Source organism: Ictalurus punctatus, chromosome 10 (genome assembly GCF_001660625.3).
Source record: "Ictalurus punctatus breed USDA103 chromosome 10, Coco_2.0, whole genome shotgun sequence".
Classification (NCBI taxonomy): domain Eukaryota; kingdom Metazoa; phylum Chordata; class Actinopteri; order Siluriformes; family Ictaluridae; genus Ictalurus; species Ictalurus punctatus.
In genome coordinates this window covers 24,759,710-24,780,915 of record NC_030425.2, presented here as the reverse complement: position 1 = coordinate 24,780,915, position 21,206 = coordinate 24,759,710, and the positions used below count along the sequence as shown (strand labels likewise).

At 38.9% G+C, this 21,206-nt stretch overlaps 2 protein-coding genes across 2 annotated transcripts; one reads left to right on the top strand and one right to left on the bottom strand.

The window, feature by feature from the left end:
• The first annotated feature begins 1,705 nt into the window (after positions 1-1,705).
• Positions 1,706-11,886, top strand: lto1 (LTO1 maturation factor of ABCE1). The gene is made up of 5 exons (XM_017478410.3): positions 1,706-2,027; positions 3,159-3,264; positions 3,341-3,411; positions 3,551-3,668; positions 5,080-11,886. The coding sequence occupies exons 1-5, from the start codon at positions 1,963-1,965 to the stop codon at positions 5,149-5,151; spliced, it is 432 nt and encodes a 143-aa protein (XP_017333899.1). The 5' UTR covers positions 1,706-1,962; the 3' UTR covers positions 5,152-11,886.
• Positions 11,274-19,191, bottom strand: ccnd1 (cyclin D1). Its single transcript, XM_017478411.3, has 5 exons — positions 18,619-19,191; positions 17,000-17,215; positions 16,466-16,625; positions 14,760-14,908; positions 11,274-14,665 (listed from the first exon to the last, which is right to left on the bottom strand). Exons 1-5 carry the CDS (start codon positions 18,814-18,816, stop codon positions 14,510-14,512), a joined length of 879 nt encoding a protein of 292 aa, XP_017333900.1. The 5' UTR covers positions 18,817-19,191; the 3' UTR covers positions 11,274-14,509.
• Between the last annotated feature and the right edge of the window lie 2,015 nt (positions 19,192-21,206).

Below are 21,206 nucleotides of genomic sequence, written 5' to 3'. Positions count from 1 at the left end.
TTATGTACTTATACGCACATTAGATATGTGTAAATTATTATCCAGGACAAAAACAAAAATCATTTGGCAGTTTTCCTACATCAAGCTTTTTGGGGTTAACTTCCTGTTTGACCACACTCCTTTATATGATGTTAAATGAATGAAGTTACATTTATCAAGCAGAGATATCCCAATATACCTGAATTCACCCTATTTAATATAACTAACATCAAAAAATCACCAGAGCTAAAAAAAAAAATAAAATAAAAAAAATAATAAAAAAAAAAAAAAATAAATAAATAAATAAATCAATCAACAAATCACGGTGGCTTAGTGGTTAGCACATTCGTCTCACACCTCCAGGGTCTGGGGTTTGATTCCTGTCGGGGCCATGTGTGTGCGGAGTTTGCATGTTCTCCCCTGCGGGGGTTTCCTCCGGGTGCTCTGGTTTCCTCCCCCAGTCCAAAGTCATGCATGGTAGGCTGATTGGCGTGTCCATAGTGTATTAATGTGTGTGTGATTGTGCCCTGTGATGGACTGGAACCCTGTCCAGGGTGTACCCCGCCTTGTGCCCGATTCTTCCTGGGATAGGCCCCAGGTTCCCCGTGACCCTGAAAAGGAGTAAGCGGTTGAAGATGGATGGATAATTACGTCTTCACATGATGTTGAGTTATAGAGATCACTAAGCATACCGATAACCTGAGAAATATTTTAGTGTTGTGGCTCCCTCTAGTGGTTACGTTGTTTAACTACATTTACATACCTTAAATACATGGATTTATTTTGAGATTATTTCAGGACTGCTGACCAAAAAAATAAAATAAAAAAATAATTGACATTGTGGCATGCTGCATAACCGCAATTGTTTTTTTTTTTTTTGTTTGTTTGTTTTAAATAGTTCAAATGTCACGTGCATAAAACATGATTTGCGTCTCGTGCGTGCATTTGTTAAAATTGTGAATTCTATATTAAAAACGCAGATAGGGTAAATATAATAAATAACACATTTACAGAATATGGTCTTTATCTCTGTGTACATGAAATGTCGAAGGAGTCGGTCAGAAAAAAAGAATCGACTCTCTTATTTCAGGCAATGGATATAAAGAGTCAAATCTTAAGCTTTGGAGTCGATTCTATAAAGTGAAATTGATTTGAAGCAAAGTGATTGGAGATTCCCGAGTCACTGTTATTGTCCTTTTGTAGCCTAGTGAAAATACTGAGTTATACAGGTTTGTTTAAAAGTAGCTCATTTATGTTTAATAAATTAATTTCTTTAATAAATTAAGTTCTTCACTCAATAATTTTTGTTGTACTAAAACTAAAAGACAAATGCTTGATACGTGCTTGTTAAAGAAATTACGTAAAATAGGCCCACACTTCTGAAAATAAACATTTTCTTACTGCATATTAGCAGAATTTATTTAACAAAACAGTTCAAATGACATCTTGTGCCCCTAAGAAACAACTAAAGTTGTACAATCTGAAGTGAACATAAATGTATCATGCATACGGTCAAATGTAAAACGTTATTGCTTAATTGATTTATATTGTACTCTATTCTTTAAAGTACAGCACATCATTTTACGTCTTGTGTAGGTTTTGAAGGGAAAAAACTGGAATTTGTTTGCATGGAATGGAATCGACTCTTTGAATCAAGCTCCATCTGTATCAATGTCTGGAGTCGGATTCGATTCGGAGTCGATTCTAAAAATGTCATGCATTGAACAACCATAGAATATACATGTGCAATTTATTAAGTCGCAACTTGTAACCTAGGCTAAAAACACTATTTAATTAATATATTTTTTATTTTATGACGGTTAAATTATTCTCTCCTCTCCAGAAGGTGGCAATAATCATCACTAACTTGTAAATCTGACTGAGGAAGAAGCCGTCCTTCCGGAAGCACGTAGATTGTTTAGTTTATGTTCTCAATTTCTAACTAAAATTTCAGCATAAATACTACATTTCAGTCTTATTAAAATGGCCGGTTTTTCGCAAAACGTTACAGATGATTTGTTCGACTCAATTATAATGGCAGACGACAGGTAAAAACAACAATATTGCATTTTAGCTAACTAGCTTGAGAGCTAACGGTGTTTTGCTAATGCTTTGAATCAGCAAGAGAGTTCTCAAGGTTTCTACAATACAGTCTCATTAGTAGAGTTTTTGGTTTCAACATTGACTGCCTCATATTTTTAACCCAACTAGCTGTGTGTTAAAATTATCATAAATCTGATAAATCTCTTCTAGTTGCTATAAGTTTACTGCTATTCTTTAAGCGTCCGTTAAATAGTCTAGTGAATCATTTGGCTTATTAGACACACCTGAACTGATTTAAACACCTGAGTCAAATTAGCCCCTAACCCTAGAAGGTTTCCACTTTTCCCCCTGTAATTTCCTTGTGTCAGGAATGGTGCATCATGACTATTCCTTACCTTCACAATAAATTAAATTAGTCTTCATTATGATCATAACCTTGCTGAACAATACCCCAATAGAATCCAACACAGAAATTCTAATGGTTTCCACTACAAATACCATTACAAACCATTATTGGTCCTTAATGGTATCCACTAGACATAACATGCCACCAATAGAAGGCAACACATTACCAGTAGAGACCCACAGGGGCCATTAAAACCATTAAAAAGTCTGTGAGGGTTTCCCTTTTTTTTCCCAGCAAGGAAATAAGTGATTGAAGAATTCACAATATTACTTCATGTCATGTGAGAATTTACTAGGAACACTTGGTGTTAGGCAGGAATACACACACCCTGGATGGGAAACCAGTCCATTTCAGGACACATACACACACTCACACCTGGGGTATTTTAATGTACCCAGTAAGTCTACAGGCATGGTTTTTGGAGGTGGGGGGAAAGCAGAGAACCTGAAGGAAACCCACATGGGGAGAAATTACAAAGAAGATAGTATCCTGAACTCAGGATTGAACAAGGGACCCTGGTACTGTGTGGTGGCAATGTTACCGGCTACACCACCAAGCCAATAAAAAACCCAAACAACAGCAGCTCTATATTGTGAAGCTTGCACCCCCGATCAGTTTTCTGTGACCCGAACGACATTCTACATGTTTAGGACTCTTGATAATCATTGATTAATACAGAAAAGCATATAACTTCGAGGTGTGCACATATTTTTTTCTCTCATGACTGCAGGTTCCATTTAGATGGATACCGTGAAGGATTTGAGGAAGGAGCGCAACAGGGATTGATCGAGGGCAGAAACCACGGCATGCTTCACGGTGCCAGACTCTCAGCTGAGGTACACACGGTTACATCAAACACCACCGCTTGTGCTTGTCCATGATTTAAACTGATTTTTTAAACTGTCATTTTAGGTTTCTTTTTATCATGGCTTTGCACTCACATGGAAATTTATCCTACAAAACACTGAAGATGTTAAAGCAAGGTAGGCCGTGTGGGATTTCCATGGAGATATCTTCACTTCCAGGTCAAGGCCAGGTCAGATTTCTGTGTGTCGTATACATTTGTGCAAGAAGGACATTCTGAGTCTGATTGTTTTTTTGTTTGTTTTTTTTTTAAACCAGAAAACGACTGAAAGCTGTTGAGACTTTGGATGCAATGATCCAGAAGTTTCCATATGAAGACCCACAGAATGAGAAGCTCCAGGAACACATGGAGAGAGTGAGGGCCAAGTTTCGACAGGTAGAGCTGTTTCATTATTTTTTTTTATCGATGCACATGAATGGACAGATCGCTAGCCTGAGTGCGTGGAACAAGTGCATAACGTATATGGACTCTTTTTTTCGTATTTGGTTGCAGATATTATATCTGAAGACTTTTTTTTTGTTTCACTCACTACTTCATATTAAATTTCCCAAAGAAAACCTTTTATTTAAAAATCGTCTGACATTTCAGTTAAATGCAATACGTTCCAATTCTCTGTGCTCAATGCTACTCTTTTACAAATCCCACCACCTGTTGCGCTGCATATGCAAAGCGAAGACGTAATCTTGCTGTTAGGAACTGTTTGGTTAGGCATATTAATTGGCTTGAACATATGCTAGACAATGGTCCTCATTTATCAAGCTGGATATGAACGGATTTATTCGTGAATCGTTCGTACGAGCATTTACACAAGAAAATCTGTATTAATGAAAATCTCGTACTTTGGGGGGCGGGGGATGTTTGTACCCTACTTATGCTCCTGAGTGTGTGTAAATTTATGCCTAAGACTTCCAGTCATACAAATCGTGCTGAATTTTTACACTTAATAAATAAAAGCTCACTGTCCCTGATGCTGATAACATTGCATCATAAAAGTTAAGGTGACCATATTCTGTTTTTTTTTTTTTTTCTCCCCATGTCTTAATAGTGTTCAAAACTACAACAGCGTTTTAGTGCCACGTAAAAAAAATTAAGATTATGAGTATTAAGTTGTAATATTTTGAGAATAAAGTCAAAATTACTAGAATAAAATCATTGTAATCCGAGAAATAAAGTCGTAATATTTTGAGAATGAAGTCAAAATTACGAGCATAAAGTCGTAGTAATACGAGAACAACACTTTCTGGCCGAGAGTCACCAAGAAACTTGGGGGAAAAAAAAGGCTTACGTAGGCATTTAGACACAGCCTTACTAAAAGGTTGATAAATTTGGCCCAATGTTTCCACATTAAAAGACTAATAACGTCTTTTTTCATGACGAGAGAGCACAACAGCTCAAAGTGTTCTGAAATGTTAGCCAAAGACTTTCTGCCTTTTTCTGTCAACAAGATCCTTCATTACTAGAGAAATCATCAGGATAGTAGAAACACTGTGGTTACATAAAGTCACCGCACAGGGATTCACGTTTTCCATTTTCCATAGTCTGCATATGATTGGCTTGTCATATTGTGAGTTAAATTGCGCTTTTAGCCTAGTTAATTGGAACTCTTGGTGTGCATAAACCTGGACCGGGCACATTGCAGTTTTGTCTTGCCTGGAAGCTAGCTGTTGAATTTATGATTTGTCCACCCCTGGATGGAATATTGTATTAGCTATGTATAATATTAGCTGAGCTAGAACAATACCGAATATGTGCATTTGCACAATTAAAACATTTTTCTGTGCCACAGGTGTGTTCGTTACTCAGTGTGGCTGCAGACTTCCGTGAGTATATGTCTGGATCAGAAGGAATGTCATTCTGAAAGACTACAGAGGCGAACCCTGCTCTGAGGCGTCCTCCTGCGGTGTGGATCACGAGACATCTGCGACTCACAGCAAGCCGAAAAGAGAAGCGAGACACGGTGCAGTTGTGCTGTATATGCAGAGTCAAGGCTTGTGAAGTGAACAGTGGGAATGGTCAATTAATGCCGTGGTTTTAAAGGTCAACGCTTCCTCATGACCTCATACAGTAAATATACCAGGAAATGAGTCAGATTACTCTTAGGATCTTGGGTTAGTCCCTTTGAGAAGGTGAGTATGTGCTGATCTGTGATCAGTTACAGGTTGACTTTGGCATTCTACTTGAATTTCCCTGACGTGCGTGAACACCATCTGGTGGTGAAGTTGGAGAAAACAGAGCCATCCTCAGATGTTCTTATGATAATGGGTGCACATCTCCATCTGCTGGTGGAGCAAATCAGAACTAGATTATTAACATTTTCACCTTGCTTAACTTAATCAACACCTATTATACAGCATTTCAACAATATTTCCCGCAGAAATGGGAAATTCTTTTGAATAGAATTGCATTTTAAAACATCATTTGATTGTGAACATTTGAAGTGTCTTGCTTCTTATTAACAAAATAAATGTAACATTTTTTAATAATGTTCAGAGGTGTGGGATATCCAGGAAAGCATTTTAGGTAAGAATGGCAGTTTTGCATGTATTATTTATTACATTAAGCAAGAAGCTTATATGATATAATAATTTAATAACTACCTAAGTAAGGAATAAATCATGACAGGGTGTGTTGTTATAGGAAAAGAATAATTAAAAGGGGGGTACGATGTTAGCACATCATGAAATGTTTTATTCCTGTTAAACATCAATTTGCCAACACTCAAAATATTTTTGATTTATATAGAACACCGTGTAATAATTTTATTCCTTTTATAGTTATGTTTGAATTTGTGAAATGCCCACAAAACAAGTTAACTCCTGTTATCGCTTGGATTATGAAACTCTCTAATCAACAAGACAATTTTTTTTTTTTTTTCAAAATCGTAAACTACTGAATAGCTTCCCATGTTGAAAAACTTCATTACAGCTTTATCTCTGACTGTTGCAAAGTGCTGACACTGGGAACTCACAGAATGCATCACCATTTCAACAATCACAAGTTTCTAAAATCTTCTTACGTGGCACGTCCACTATACAAGGCTGTAGAAATGATAATGTATTAGAACAAGCGCATTAAGATAAACTTGTGATTCGAATTGCAGCCGGCACTACTACACTACTGTCAGAGCTGCTGTTATAGAAAATTAATCATCACCTTTTGAGTTGAGAATTCAGCAGCGCTGTGGTGTAAATGCATTTCACTGATTACATAATAATATCATCCTTAAAATTTTTATTCAAAGTATAATCTGTATACCCGTTGCCATTTGGCATTAATCCAGGTTTGCGCCCCTGGTCAATCCTTTGTGCGTCACCCAAATTCGTTTTCTATAGTCTTGTGCTTTGTGAGGTTTTGCAATAAAGGACTGAACCTCGTATACTCTGGTATAATATTTTCAATTTCTTTAAGAATTTGCCTTCTCTCCTCGTCCTTTGTTGAAGAACGCTTCCATAAAAGCTTCAAAGGTGTCTTGGATTTCAGTAGAAGTGCCGCCACGCTGGATCATTAGTTACCTCCTTTCCCCCCAGAGAACGAGTGTGATTTTTATCATGCGAATGCTTACACCTGCTCTTGGCCTAAATCCCAGTTACCTTTTGTTAGTTTTGGTTAACCAACCCCGGGCCCCATGAAATTCCTCCGCTGGGTCTCTCAATGCCGTTTCACGGGTGGTCAGCAAAAGTCTGCTGACAGATAGCGTTCGGCTGCAACAATGCCACGCTGGGGCCGGCGCAAGAGGGCAGGGGCCGGGCAACGCACTGCCGTTTTTTTTTTTTTTTTTTGTTCTACTCTGCTGGCGCTTTGAGGCGGAGGTGCAGCTCTGAATTCAGCCGGGTTGGCAGAGAATGAGAGGGTGGTGCTGGAAGTGGCAGCTGGTCTGCGCTCTGTGCAGCAGCAGGTGAACACGGGGCCCGATGGCGGCACCTTCAGAGCAATGACAGATAAAACCGCACTCTTCCCTAAAGGCCTCCAATCACAACATGGCAACGCTTGCTCCAATGTGACCTGCCTTTGTGTGTGTGAAATATAGAGATTTATGTGATGGCCTCCTGTTTACAGATGTGCCTTAAGAATCCAGAGGTATTATAATTGAGGCATAGTGTGTCTACAGTTGGATACAAATTAGGCTGTTTTGCATTAGATGTTTTGTTTAGACACTGAAAACTTGATTTTTTCATTAGGATACCCACATTAATGATTTATGTATGGATCTGTATTAGAAGTTTCTGTGTGTCTGACTCATTCCGAATGCAGAACAGTAGAACATGAAGATGGGGAGGGGGGCTGGTGAACGAAGGCTAAAAGAAAGCTTGAGGAGCGATGTTTCTTTGGTTTCTTTCAGCTGGCCGAGCCGAGTGGCTGGGGCCAGCGAGAGGGAGCAAGGCCGAGCAAATGAAGGAGGACGCTGGAAGGTTTCAGAAAATGTTCAGGAATTTCAGGAGCAGGTGGCGAGTGGTGACATGAAAGGAGGACGTGACAAATGCAACCGGCGGGCACTCAAGAAAAAAAGGCCCCTGGCTGAATGGTGGCATAGTATCTCCCTTTTTTTTTCTCCTCGGTGCCTCATACCCCCCACCCTCACACACACACACACACACACATAGACACATGCACCAGCTCCAATCTCAGCATTAAACCACTCGCTTGCCTGCATAGTTCATGATGTGGATGATAAAAATATGCAATTCCTATTCACAGCACAGACAAGAAAGGTCCTGCCACTTAATTCGGCAGATGTGTGAAGCCGGCCTCCTCTTGCTTTGTTTCCCGCTTTTAATAGCTGCTTATTAACATATAGTTAAAGGAAAACTCCACCCTTGAAATACATTAAATATGCTTATACTGAAATATTTGCGATCTCTCTCAGGTTTCCTTCACTGTTTGCTCCTAAATGCAAAAGAGCAACAGCTTCTTTTCTCACTCACCTTTTTCCAGCAATATAATCAATGTCATATATTAATGAGAAATCCGACACAGAAGTGGTGGTGATGTTTGTGCAAACACTGAGCTCATAGTTCCAGAATGCAATGCAGTTAAATGACAGCTGTGGTGAGTTATAGCAGAGATGCCGCTTGGCTTGTTATGGAATTAGCATGAAACTTGTGATGGCGGTATTAGCATGGAAGTTGAAGCTTTGGAAGCTGATCTGTTTGAGCAGGGTGTACAGATGAGGAGGTGCGTCTTTTACAGCCGAAGAGATTAAAAGACTAAAGCGCCGCTGCATCACTCTCTTTATGTAGAGTTTAAGCAGTGGTTAATACTGCATTCGACTTAACTGAGAAGTGTGAAGTCTGAGCTCATAATTATGGGTATGTCTCAACCAGCTCCATAGTTCAGTAGTCAGGGCACTGATCAGGGAGTCGGCCATTTTAAAATCCTTTAAAAATCCTTCCAGTGCACTGGAACGTTCGCTCTCTAAAAAAAACAATCTCACAATGCACCACCAAAACCAGGGAGTATTGATGTTCACTATGTTCCCTTACCAGAAATGACGCTATGTTTCCAGAAGCCTCTCAACTTGAAAAAAAGGGGGGGGGGGGGGGGCGAACTGTCAGCCAACTTCCGGCTACAAATTTAAGCTAGCCTACGATCCTGTTTGACATGTTATGACAGAAATGCATGTGATTAACTCGCGTACACAATATACTGATTCACGACCTACTGAACTACTGAGCTGGTTGAGACATACCCTATGTCATTTTTCGAGCTCGGCACATTTGAGCTACAAAATGGGAAAAACGTGTTTTTTTTAATTAATAACAAGCTGGCCTGCTAACATTAGTGATCATGAGCCTTTCTCAAAACAGCATACTGTATGGTCAGTGTTATAGATTTAACTCACTGATGTGTCTGTGTTCATTGATTAGAAGTGTATACTCATAAACTCATTTAAAGTGATATTTTATTTACTGTTAAGTGTGAGTGGCACATGCTGAACTTGGGGTTGAGGAGACATTCCTATCTTTGTGAACAGCATTTTGGGTAGTGTAGCAAACCGTTAACCGAAAATAAAAATAGACCAACATGTAGATGAAATAATTTCATTAAAAATTTCATTGCAAAATAAATATTGGATTTTTCCTGTGACAGCATCCAGGCCTGGTACAGGTCAAACCACTTACTCTTTACAACCTGTAATATATTTTACAAATCCTATATGACCTTTAAAGTAAAAAACCATTACACAATACACTATGATATCATTCAAGCTATTGTATTGTATAATTAGGAAGTGCACAGTCTGAGATTAAACTCTTTATTTATTATGGTATAACTCACTATGCAGCAGATTTGGCATTGGCACAGAAACATTCTTAAAAACGCCATAGGAAATCCTGCTCCGCAAATTTCTCCAACAAATTTGACGTTTCAATCCAAGTCCATGGAAACCACTAATCATCCTCCGTCTATTGTTTGCTCTCTGGAATAGGTCTCAGATGGATCAGAGCAGAGCTGCTAAGAGATCATGTGAGATTTCTATTTTTTTTTTTGGTGACTCTGGCCTCTCTCAGTGCAGGTAAACCACATCACTGAAGATGGATGCTTTGTTGTGACAGCTCGGGTTGAAGTTAAATTTACAGGCGCCAGGCTGGAAGCTGCACAGTCGCTCGTGCTCGTGCTGTGGAAGTCACACGTTCGGGCTAGCCTTTCGCTACGCCTTTGCTAGAGTGTGGGAAGAAATGTTGCTGCCTCCTCCAAAAACCGCAAACACGAGGATGCCAAGTGCCAAAGACACAGCATTATCACAGACCTTAGTCAGTGAGGAGAGTGTGTGAAATTCAGAGTTGTTCTCCTATGAGTTTTTTTTTTTCCCTTCAAAAAATTGAGGACATGATCTAAACAAAGTCTGAATGACTGACTGCACCTTGACAAGACAAATATCTGAGCTCCTCTCTATGTACATGTGTAGGATTTATTAACTTACTTCGTTTATGGGGTCATCAAAAGCATTTTCACACTGGATTTCACGAGGTTGAGTAAGAGTAGATCATAACATTTTATATGTATTTGGACCTCTATAGGAATAGTAATATTTGTAGACAATATGAATAGAATTGAATAGCTTGGCTAGAATGATGATGCACAGTATGCAGTATTGTACAAGATATTATTATATTATTATTATTATGATTGCTCATATTTCCTAGGTATATATCATAAATCATAGACTATGAAAGAATGGTTGCATTTCAATTTTTAAAAAAGTGTACTTTTCATTTTACAACACAACTCCCATATGCACCCATAGATGCACCCTTTAAATGTTCTTTGAAAAGATTAGACTTCTACTAGTAACCCTTTTCTGAAAGGGAGAAAATCAGTCATAAGTTACATAAAACTTTTAAAGGGCAACTGAAGATCCCTTAAAGGTTCTTTATGTAACTACATGATTACTCAAAAAGTTATACAAATATTTAGACCACATCTCTGTTGAATTCTCGACTATAATTGTCAGTTTGTTTTACACTTATGAAAGGAGTCTCCGTTGTTGGTGCTTTATAACAGTCAGAGGTAAAGTTGTAACTTTGTAAGTTTTCACCACAGGAAAGTCTTTGTGCTTTCCAGTTTCTTGGTTAACATCACAAGCTGCATTTTTTTTTTGGTCATATTAACATGAAAGGAGAGAAATAAACTATGCTGGTGATGAAATGATCAACACTTGTTTATCACTGCTGTAATGTAAAGTGATAGTAGGAACTTCCGCAAAATTAAACATAACTATTTATTGTTAAAAGCACCATGTATAATTCCTTGGCAAATTGCCGTGGTGTAAGGGGAATAAAGCGTTCAGGGCATGCTGTTATTGGAAAATAATCCACTTTGCATCACACCACCTGCCGCTGATTATTATTCACATCCCCAAGTGTTTTATTTCCTACTTATGACTAGATAAACTATACTCATTGTAATTCTATCCCAACAAGCATTAAGAGTACTTCTTGGCTGCTGTTAAAGAGAGAAAACAGACAAGGTAAGACAATGGGTTTTGAAGCTCAACTTTAATTCTAGCTAACATAATGTCTAGAACGGGTCTGCAAGTAAAGTTTGTGCATTTCGGACCAGCAAAGGAAAAAAAAAAACACATGAAGTGACATTTTATTTCTGGGTCATCACCACATCTAGTAAAGTGTTCCTTGAGGAACACCATTCAAGACTAAAAAGAGCAACTGCTCTCATTTACAAGACACAAAGTCAAGCTTTTTAGGGTTTGGGGAAAGGTAGATGCAATGACATTTCTGATGTTGTCTGAGTCAATATCTTTCCTTGCACATTCAAAAGAAAAAAATGGGTGAACCCCTCACCAGCTTGTCTTTTCTTTTACAATTATTTATTTATTCATTAAAAAACCTATATGTCTTGGCTTGCAAAACACGCAGCTCATTAGACTTTTTTTTTGTCTTGAGGTAACAAACATTCCTGATACTATACAGAGGATAATGTGTGGTTTTGTCCCCCTGGGTCCTGGGTTAGCCAGTAGCTCACCCTAAAACTCCAAGCTGCATCTTTTTATATAAAAGTACTATCTCCAGTCACAATGCAGAACACATAGCAGCACCATGTCTATGGCTAAAAGGGAAAGGGATCGAGAAAGGGGGATCAAGGATCAACTCTTGGTGTTAAAAATAAAAGAATTTTACAATTTTGTTTAAAAAAAAAATCATGAATGCAATATGAAAAAGGAAAGAACTACTGCTGGTTGCATCTACATGCCATTTATTGTGATATTGACACATGTGATGTTAACATGCCAAGCTTCCTGTGTTCAAAGCAAATTTATCCAGCTTCTGACATGGGAGCCATGTTAAATTACTACAATACTATGGCGTTGTAAAATTCACAAGTTCATATCTGCTTTGATTTTGAACAAAAGCTTCATAAATACATTTAGATTAGGCCACAAGGGGCCTAAAGGTGGGGCATAAAAGTCTCTTTTAATGAAACAGTTAAAAACTCAAATGAGTTATAATCAAGCTGTTTATGGCACCAATTTCATTTAATGCGCTCTCTTTTTCTTTCTCTCTCTCTCTCTCTGTGTTTTTTTGTTGCTCAAATCAGGACCCAGAAGGAGAATGTAATGTATAATGGTTGTCCAATTACTGGACTAGCAGACACTGAATAACAAAGTAAAACAAAAGACAGAACTGAGGGAAAAAATCATTACTAAATCATGACTGGTTGAGGTATTATGGGTAAAACAGGAACATTTGTCTATTTGTTTCTTTTTTTTTTTTTTTGGAATAGCGCAGAAATCACATTAATAAAAACTGATCACATAAAAAACTACCAAAAGAAACAGATGTCAATATCATAATTTTCTATGAGAAAATTAAAAACCTATGGCAGTATTGACATTATACATAGACAAAACCAAAAAATAGCAGCAAAACAAGACGAGAACAAAGCATGTCTTTTCCTTTTTTTTTTTTTTTCCTTTTTTTTTTCGTTCAAAGTTTCATACTTGCCGGAAATCCCACCATAGCAGCTACATATGAGGAGTGTGTGCTCCCGTGTTCTCTTCTTTTCTCTGTATACAAACACCTTAGTTTAGTTCTGCAGTTACTTTCTGATGTCCAGTCGTCACCCCTTTTAACGTCTCACTCTGCCACCTCTAACGTCCGTCTTTGTCCTGTTTTCTCCTCCACCGAGAGTTGAGAGAGGACATTACATCTTGGGGTTTGTGCAAAATCTTCTAGAGGCCACAGCACTTTGTTATCTCTTGTAATTTTGTTTTTTCCTCATTCAGAGTTTGTCAGCTCCAACAATAACTATGGCTGATCCAAAAAAACATAATTTCACACAAGGTAGCAAACAGTCGTGCATTGAGCACACTTCAAAACTCAGGCATCTCGTTGTTGCATTCCATACTGGCCTTATAAGAGGGGGGATAGAACAAAATAAATAGTTCTCAACCTTTGTTATAGCTATTTGTTTTACTTTAGTGTTTTAAACGCATTAATGCGCTTGGAGCTGAACGGTGGCAGGCTTGCGTGGGTCGCTCTCATCGAGATTGCACCTCAGTGTTCTCCAGCATCCATCTCAGCCAGTAGGATGGTGACGGTTGCTGTAATGCTTTTCTGAGAATCCATTTCTTTTCCAACTCTCCGTTTCTCTCTCTATAACCTATAACACCATAAAGAGACCTGCTCCATGCTGCGGACAGTAAATAAACCTGTCGTCAATTCCTATTCCATTCCATATTTTTTTCGGTTTTGTTTTACAAATCTGGAATTAATTTTTTCCATAAGTCAGCCTTACAAGACGGACTGAAAGTGCTTTTTTTTTTTTTTTTTTTAAATGGAATGGTTTTAGATTATAATACATAAATCTAAAAAGAAAGTAGACTGTGAATTGCACTGCGAATGTAACATAGGAGGCGGGTAGGAGAGAAGCTTATTGTGTCACAACCAGTGATGGCATTGGCAGTGAGGACAATCAAACAAACAAAATAAATGGGGGGAAAATGGAAATGGTTCTGTCTGGTGTTAAGTTAAAGCCTTAGCTTTGGCAATCCACAGGCCTCTAAATCATAACATAGAATAACACATGCTTAACAAAATATACTAGGGTTACACAAGCCATTTTGAAAGAAAAAGAAACATGTTAGGGATTTTAAAAGTCTAGACAATAGAATAAAGTGACTAAACGCATAAGCAAGCGGGGATACATACACATGCCTAGACTGCAAAAAAATGGCTGGGGTGACTGTTAGCATGTGTGACATTATACTAGCTAAAAGAAAGAGATAAAAAGAAACAAAATTAATGCCTCTTCTCTTTCAAATAATGGTTATAGATACACTTGAAATAAAATTACCAACCTATTTCCTTGTCTGTACATTAGACAAGTATCAACTACATAAATAATATATGCAGCTGTTGCAATTTTAAAAATCCTATATTAACTATACATTTTTTGTCTTTTTTTGACTCAAGTTGTGTGAAGAGGGTCTGAAAAAGAGAGACATAAGCAATGTAGAAGGGACGATCATGGTTTTTATCCTTCCCATGTCCTCTTCTGGTGGTCCTGGCCAGCAACAGCCCAATCATTAAGGCCACTGAGGGGTCAACAGCGAGGGCACTCTGAGGGGCTGATTAGGATTGGTTGAGGTGTCTGTGTGGGCTCCGGTGGTGCGGGAGCTGTGTGCCCTCTAGTCCCATGAAGCATGGGGTCCCATTACCCCAATGAAAAAGCAAGACTCTAGTCGAAGGCCGGCACCCTCAGATGTTAATGTCCCTGACATCTGTAGGAGTGCATGAGAGATCAACGTCCTCCTCCACACGTTTGCTTTCTGTGGAGATGCTTTGCTGTTGCGCCTGCCTCAGACTGGACTCCAGCAGAGATTCGATCTGCTCCTGGCACGATCGAAGACAGTCCTATGGAAAGAACCAGAAGCATTTAGTATCAATTTGCTAATTGGTACTGAGACAAATTTGTTTGGAAAAAGCAATGAGGAAGTGTGGGACTTACTGGGTCACTCCTGATAACTTGGGACAGGTAGTTGGTGAGGTTCTGGGAGGATAAAGAACTGTCCGCACCCTTCAAGTAGAGTCCCTGCACTGCTGCGGCAACGCTTCCTGCAGCGATCATCGAGGGAGGGCTTGCGATAAAGTTGACATCTGCAGATCACAGAAATGACGCCATTTTGTTAGGAATCAACCAGGCTGAGCATTTGATTCAAACACATGATGAGAATCAAATGGGAACAATGCAAAACCCACTGAAACTAGCCGTCTAAAAGAGGAAACCCGCAGTCGGGGGATGTTTCTGGGAGGGCTCATAATAGAGCATAGCATGACTAAATCACAATGAAGGCGGTTGTGGCAGGGCAGGGGACAGTCCGTGACATTTTGGGGTGACACCAGACTGTGACTCCATGTGTTAGGGGGTTTTGGGGGGTGGGAAACTTTGCTGTAGGTCCTAGGCTAGTACCCCCACCCCTACTCTTACTCTGTTACCACTAAACAGAAACTTTCCAGTAAAACAAAGCCATTACCACATGCACACAAATATATGTTTAGTGCAACACATGCAGAGCATATAGACCTTTATATCCAAGTTCAGTTATGTTCCCAAGAAAATGACTTCCTTCTACATAAAGTGGCTGAAATGTGAGTGCTTGCTCAGTGGTAACTTGTCTTCCCACACTGCCTGCATGAGAGGGAAGACATTATAAATCAAAGTAGGGACTTTTCCCCTCTCTCTCTCCCTCTCTCACTCACTCACTATGGGTTCTGCCCACACATGGAGAGCGCAGCAGTGCAACACAACGGCCCCTCTCATAGGTAGCAGTCTACCATTGCTAGCCCAGCGACGAGAGGGCAACTGTTAAGACAAATTGAACATAAAGGCACGGGAGCCGTCACCGAAATCTATTCATGACCATGGATAGCCCCCTTCCTCACTACCCACCCAAGCACAATCTTCCTGGCTGCTATCCCAGGCCACTTCCCAAAAGAAATTGAGGTCATAAACATAAAAGGGGTGCAAGCTGCAGTGATACCCACCATGTCAAAAGAAGGACAAAGAAAGAATGAAGGGGCTAAAGCAGAGAGATTCCTTCCTGAGACACTAAAGGCTACTTCAGACTTCAGACGATAAACTGACCATGAGCTGAATGCAATAGGTTACATAACAATAGAGACTGATGGGGTTCCACATGTCACAACCCCCAAAAAAGGATCTTTTGGGTGAGGAGTTACACCCTTAGGCAAAAAGCACATGCATGCTCCACTCGCTCATACGACATAACTCCGCTCCACAGCAAGTTGTATCTCTCTTACATTTCACAGAGAAGCACCAGATAGCTTCCTCTTTTCTTTTCTTTTTTTTTTTGAAAATGTTCAGAGACATCCAGAGCATTAGCTGCTGGGAAGCTCTTGGGCCTCTGCAGAGGCATGGCTGCAGACACAGCAATCACCAGAAAAGGAAACAGACTTCCTCTCACTTGCAGACGCTCAGGTCAGTTTATAATACCTCTGCATGAGGAATTAGGGCAGTTCTTTCCACCCCAATAAAAAACGCTATCTGATTGCAAATCGAAAAAGGAAAGCAGAACTAATGTCTCTAAGCACGCCATTTAGTTTCTTGCAAGTGTTTCGCAGCAAAGAATAATCTTGCATGTCACTTCAAAACAAATCTACACAGGTCTAACTGAAGGTATAAAAGGTGCATACCTGTTGCGCAGAGAGCCACAAACGTCTGTGCGTGTTTGCGCAGAATCTGCTTGGCGTTCTGATGAATAGGCAGTTTGGTGAGAAAATGTTCAATGAAGTCGTGGGGTGTCACAGAGGCTAGATCCCACTTCAGCTTATTCAGAACAAGTAGCTCCATTTGCTGTGAGGAAGACATGAAAGTACACAGATTGACATACAAGTTTCTAGAGAAGTACTTTTATTTGTTCACAAGGCATTCTATTATTCGGCCTCTAGATGGTGTCCTTCCTCAAATGGCTTGATCTGTTCCTGACTCAAGCTACTCAAATCTAGGGCCAATTACAAACGACAACCATTTGATGACTGATTTGGAGATAGTTTCAAACAAAAATGTTGTGGACCAAAATCAATAATGACTCATGTCTGCATGCATTGCATAACTTGTCCTTCTTGCAAACTAAGTCCATACAGACACAATCTGCACAAATTTACCAAATGACCCAAACTAACGGACGACAGAATGACCTAATTAACAAGACATTAATAGGTAATTACCAATAGTTCGCAGGGGCGGATGGAGTTGTCCGTGTATATACAAAGCTTCTCTGCTGTTAATGGCACGGTTTCCTTCATTTTGGAGGCCAAGAACATGCAGGCGGCTCCCAGCAGCTGCAGTCGCGTCTTTTTAGTGTAATCAACAGACAGAAACCTGTCCAAGTAGTTCATGGCCAAAGGGAAAACCTCCTCTTCACATTTCTGTTCTTCGCACACCTGGTAAGAAACGTATACGAGAATCCATATTGAAGCATAAGTGAGAACAGACAGTCTAACAGCTAAAGAAATAAGAAAATGTGCTGTTTTCGGTGGGAAAACCCCCTGAAATAACTCAATATCAAAAGCTTTTTTTTTTTTTTTTGATGCACTCGGCCTAAATTGATAAATCCAGTTATGTCACGACGTTTCCATTGGATTGGATGTGAAGAAGTATGTGCTTTGAAGAAAACGCATTCAAATGATTGATTATCAAATGCAATATAGTGCCAAGTATTTAATCAATCGATTGATCTGTTCATAAGGCTTTACGCTGATAGGATACAAGTTGAAGTTAGCAGTAGATGCTAGTGGTCGTTGCTTCTTAATACACAAAGGTGGCGTCCGGCGCCAGGCTCCCGAAAGCAATTTCTAGTTCGTCATCTTTTCAAAAAATATTTAAAAATATAATAAAATTGTTTCGACGCTTCTAAGTTGCACGAAAATGTTCCGCCACGTATATTCTATCGGTCACAACTGAAATATGTTGAATTTGATAACGAAAAGCAAGTGAAATTAATTTAATTTCGCAGGGTGTCGCGATGATGCGGAGCATGCCGCATTTACACTCCGCACACATTTCAAAAATTAATATAAATTATTCTAGTGGACAAAATCGCACATAAAGCACATGTAAATCCACGTTAAGAGATGAGGATCATAATCCGAATATTTATATCACGATTTTGTCGTCGGAAACGAAGTAAATATCTTATTTATACCCCGACCTTCAGGTACGTTGTGCATGAAGCATGGCGAAATGAAACAAAAGTTTTCACGTATAAATATAAAGTCTACTTCCAGGAACCGACACTAACTTATACATATGGCTTAAAGGTCTCAGACTGAACAACAATATGTGAGAAATGTCAATGTTTAGGGGTTTTCTGCATTTTTAAGATATTAAAACAACTTCTCCACACCACAGCAAAGATGGCGCATAATAGGCTACTGGCACGAGTGGGATTGCATACGTGTACATTGATATTAAATTGAAATAAATTCGTATAAAATACATTTCACCTTACTGTGGTTTAAAACGAAACGAACCATAGAAAGTTTAAAGAATTCTACACAACCCAGTGGTGATGTTTAAGAGGAAGCGACATCAATCCCCTGAAGTGTGGGGAATATTACTTTCGTAAAGCAGATTTAAAAAAAATAATAATAAAAAGCAAACATGTCATTCAGCACTGATTACAGCGTTTAAATAGTCAAAAAGGAAGATGATTAGAGATAGAAAGATAAAGAAAATATCCCTGTTACTAACAGGCCTGTAGTAGGAGATCGGGTCCAAAGAGCATAAGGGACAATCATCTTGAGACAAAGTTGTGTAATGTTAACAAATGTCGGCTTATACAAACCTCTAGCATCCATGTGGCGACGATTTTCCTCATTTTGGGTACAATTTCTTTCTGCACGCATTTGAAATAATTGGGCGAGGGGAGATAGTTTTCCTCCGCTTTGAGCATTGTCTGTAAAACTCGATCATTCAACAAGTTGGCGTCGTGGTAAGCTCTTCTTATGGTATCCACCTCGCAGCAGAACAGCTGGTGCTCCATGGCTTCTGCGCTGACTTTGGCACGGGGAAGAAAAAGTTGAGTAAAGAGGAGAGGGGGGGAAAAAGTCGTCTTTTTCGGCAAGGACGGAGGTTTGTGCTGATGCCGCTCTCGCCGTCTCTGCTGCCTGCAAGCCACTGAACAAGTCTCACGCCGCGTTCTGCCTGACAAAACTCCCTTTCTGTGCGATGCAGCCAGTGACGTGCACTGTTGTTAAGGGAAGATCAAAGCGACAGCAGCGGCCTGTGTGTGTGTGTGTGTGAGAGAGAGAGAGGGAGAGCGAGCGAGCGAGAGAGAGAGAGAGAGAGAGAGGCTGTCTGCTTGAGCGTAGAAAAGATAATTCTTAAATGACTTTTTTTTGCGGCCCTTCCTATTGCTGCCAGTCTGGAAATGGGAGGTCCTTTTACCCCGGGTGGCGAACGGCTATGGGGGTGAAAAACGGGGGTAGGCAACAGAGGAGGAGCGAGGGGACTTTTTCTTAAATGATGAGGGGTAAAAAGCTTGTTTAGTGGCGTGAACATGTGCATTGGTGAAAGAACTGGTAGGGGGCGGTATAACAGACTAAATCGGTCTAATCGTCCCCTGTCTCATTAAGCGACACACTGCTCACTAACTCATGTGAGCCAAGTTTCATTTACTTTCACCTGTGAAAAAGTTTTTTTCTGCACAATTGTTTCAACCACGGTTTGAGCTTTCTGTCAAAAGTAACCTTTATAATAATAATAATAATAATAATAATAATAATAATAATAATAATAAAAACTCCAACCATATCCAAAACAGTATGTCTAAACCTACTTTGGTTCATCATCTCAACAGAAAGAAAAAGTTTTAAAAGTCAGGAATCCTTTGTCCCACACCAAGAAAAGAGGAGGAAACAGAAATGAGCGTAAACCAATGAGGGGAAAGTTCAGTTGCCAGGCAGAACTGTGCCTCTGTTTGCTCTACAGCAATGACAAAAAATAATAAAAACTTCTCACATTATCACCAAACATCATTTAATCATGTGAAAAACAAATATTTAGCACAAAGTTCTGCAGTTAGAACCACCTCAGATATGAAAGCTCATAAAGCTCACAGCAAAGCAGATGGCCTATAGTCTAGCCTGATATGTTTCCAAACAGATTACATTTAGTTTCTACTCCCCCCCCAAAAAGTTCGTTATTAAATAATCTTCTTTTAAACTATTAGCATGACATTCTGCTTAGAAACGAAGCGAGTTAAAACTTGTCTGGTGTTAACAGTTTTGCTCAAATAGGGGCGCTCTCACTTTAAAGACCTCACTGCTGTCGCTTCAGGATGAATCGGAGTCTTTCAAATTCCTCACATTCCTGTCGCTAGACTTTCAAGTACCGTATAACACCTAATATAGGAAACACCCCCCCAAAAAGTTACCTGTTGCTTTATACATTGACATCTCTTTGTCATTATAAACAAAACCTTGACTAAGGACATCTGAACTAACCAAAAGTACAGCTAATTATTTTTTTTTAAATAATAAAATAATACCAACATCAGCACATAAAATAATCGATGGAAATGTGTTATTTAATAAATATTTTTTTATCAGTATAACAAAGGGTAACAATCGCTACACTCTTGCTTCAATAAGAAAGTGACACCAATTCATTCTGGTGCTTTTTAACCTTATTCTATCATTGTTGCTGGTCTATTGAATTGTAGTATCTTATTCTGAATCTTATAAGGTATCATGATTTATTCTTTTGTTATCCAGAGCTTCCTGTGTAAACTTTGAGAACAATTTATTCAATATATTTAGCTTTCTGAATACAGAATTCTGTCTATTAGGCATACTCAGATATTATTATTATTATTATTATTATTATTATTATTAATAATAATAATAATAATAATAATAATAATAATAATAATAAAAACAGACAAATATTCATAGACAGACAGACAGACAAAATAATGAATTAAAAACATATTTTAAGTTATTCTTTAAAACATTACTCAGGCTATAGCACCTAAATATTCATTTTTTTTTTTAAATAACATTTTCTTTTATTCAGCACCCATATTTTCAAAGTGCAAAAGTTTTGCTCAGAGCTGTGACTACAACAACACAGAAACATTCAGGGCTTTGTTGAGTGTAAGGCCATGTGATATTTTGCTTTCACACCTCTTATGGCCATTACGGTAAAATGGATAGGAAGTTTAAAGGCCTTGCACATGCTCCTTTCATCAAAGACAACTCTCCCTGAGTCCTAATTTATTGTTTTTTCAACATTGAAAGAGGTTAAATAATAAAAATAGCTAAATATAATTTATAATTTTATTTATACAGCTTATAAAAATAAGTGTGCACAGTTAACAGCTGACAGCTGTTCTTTGGGGGGAAAAAGTTGTGAGAATTGTTTGAATTTAGA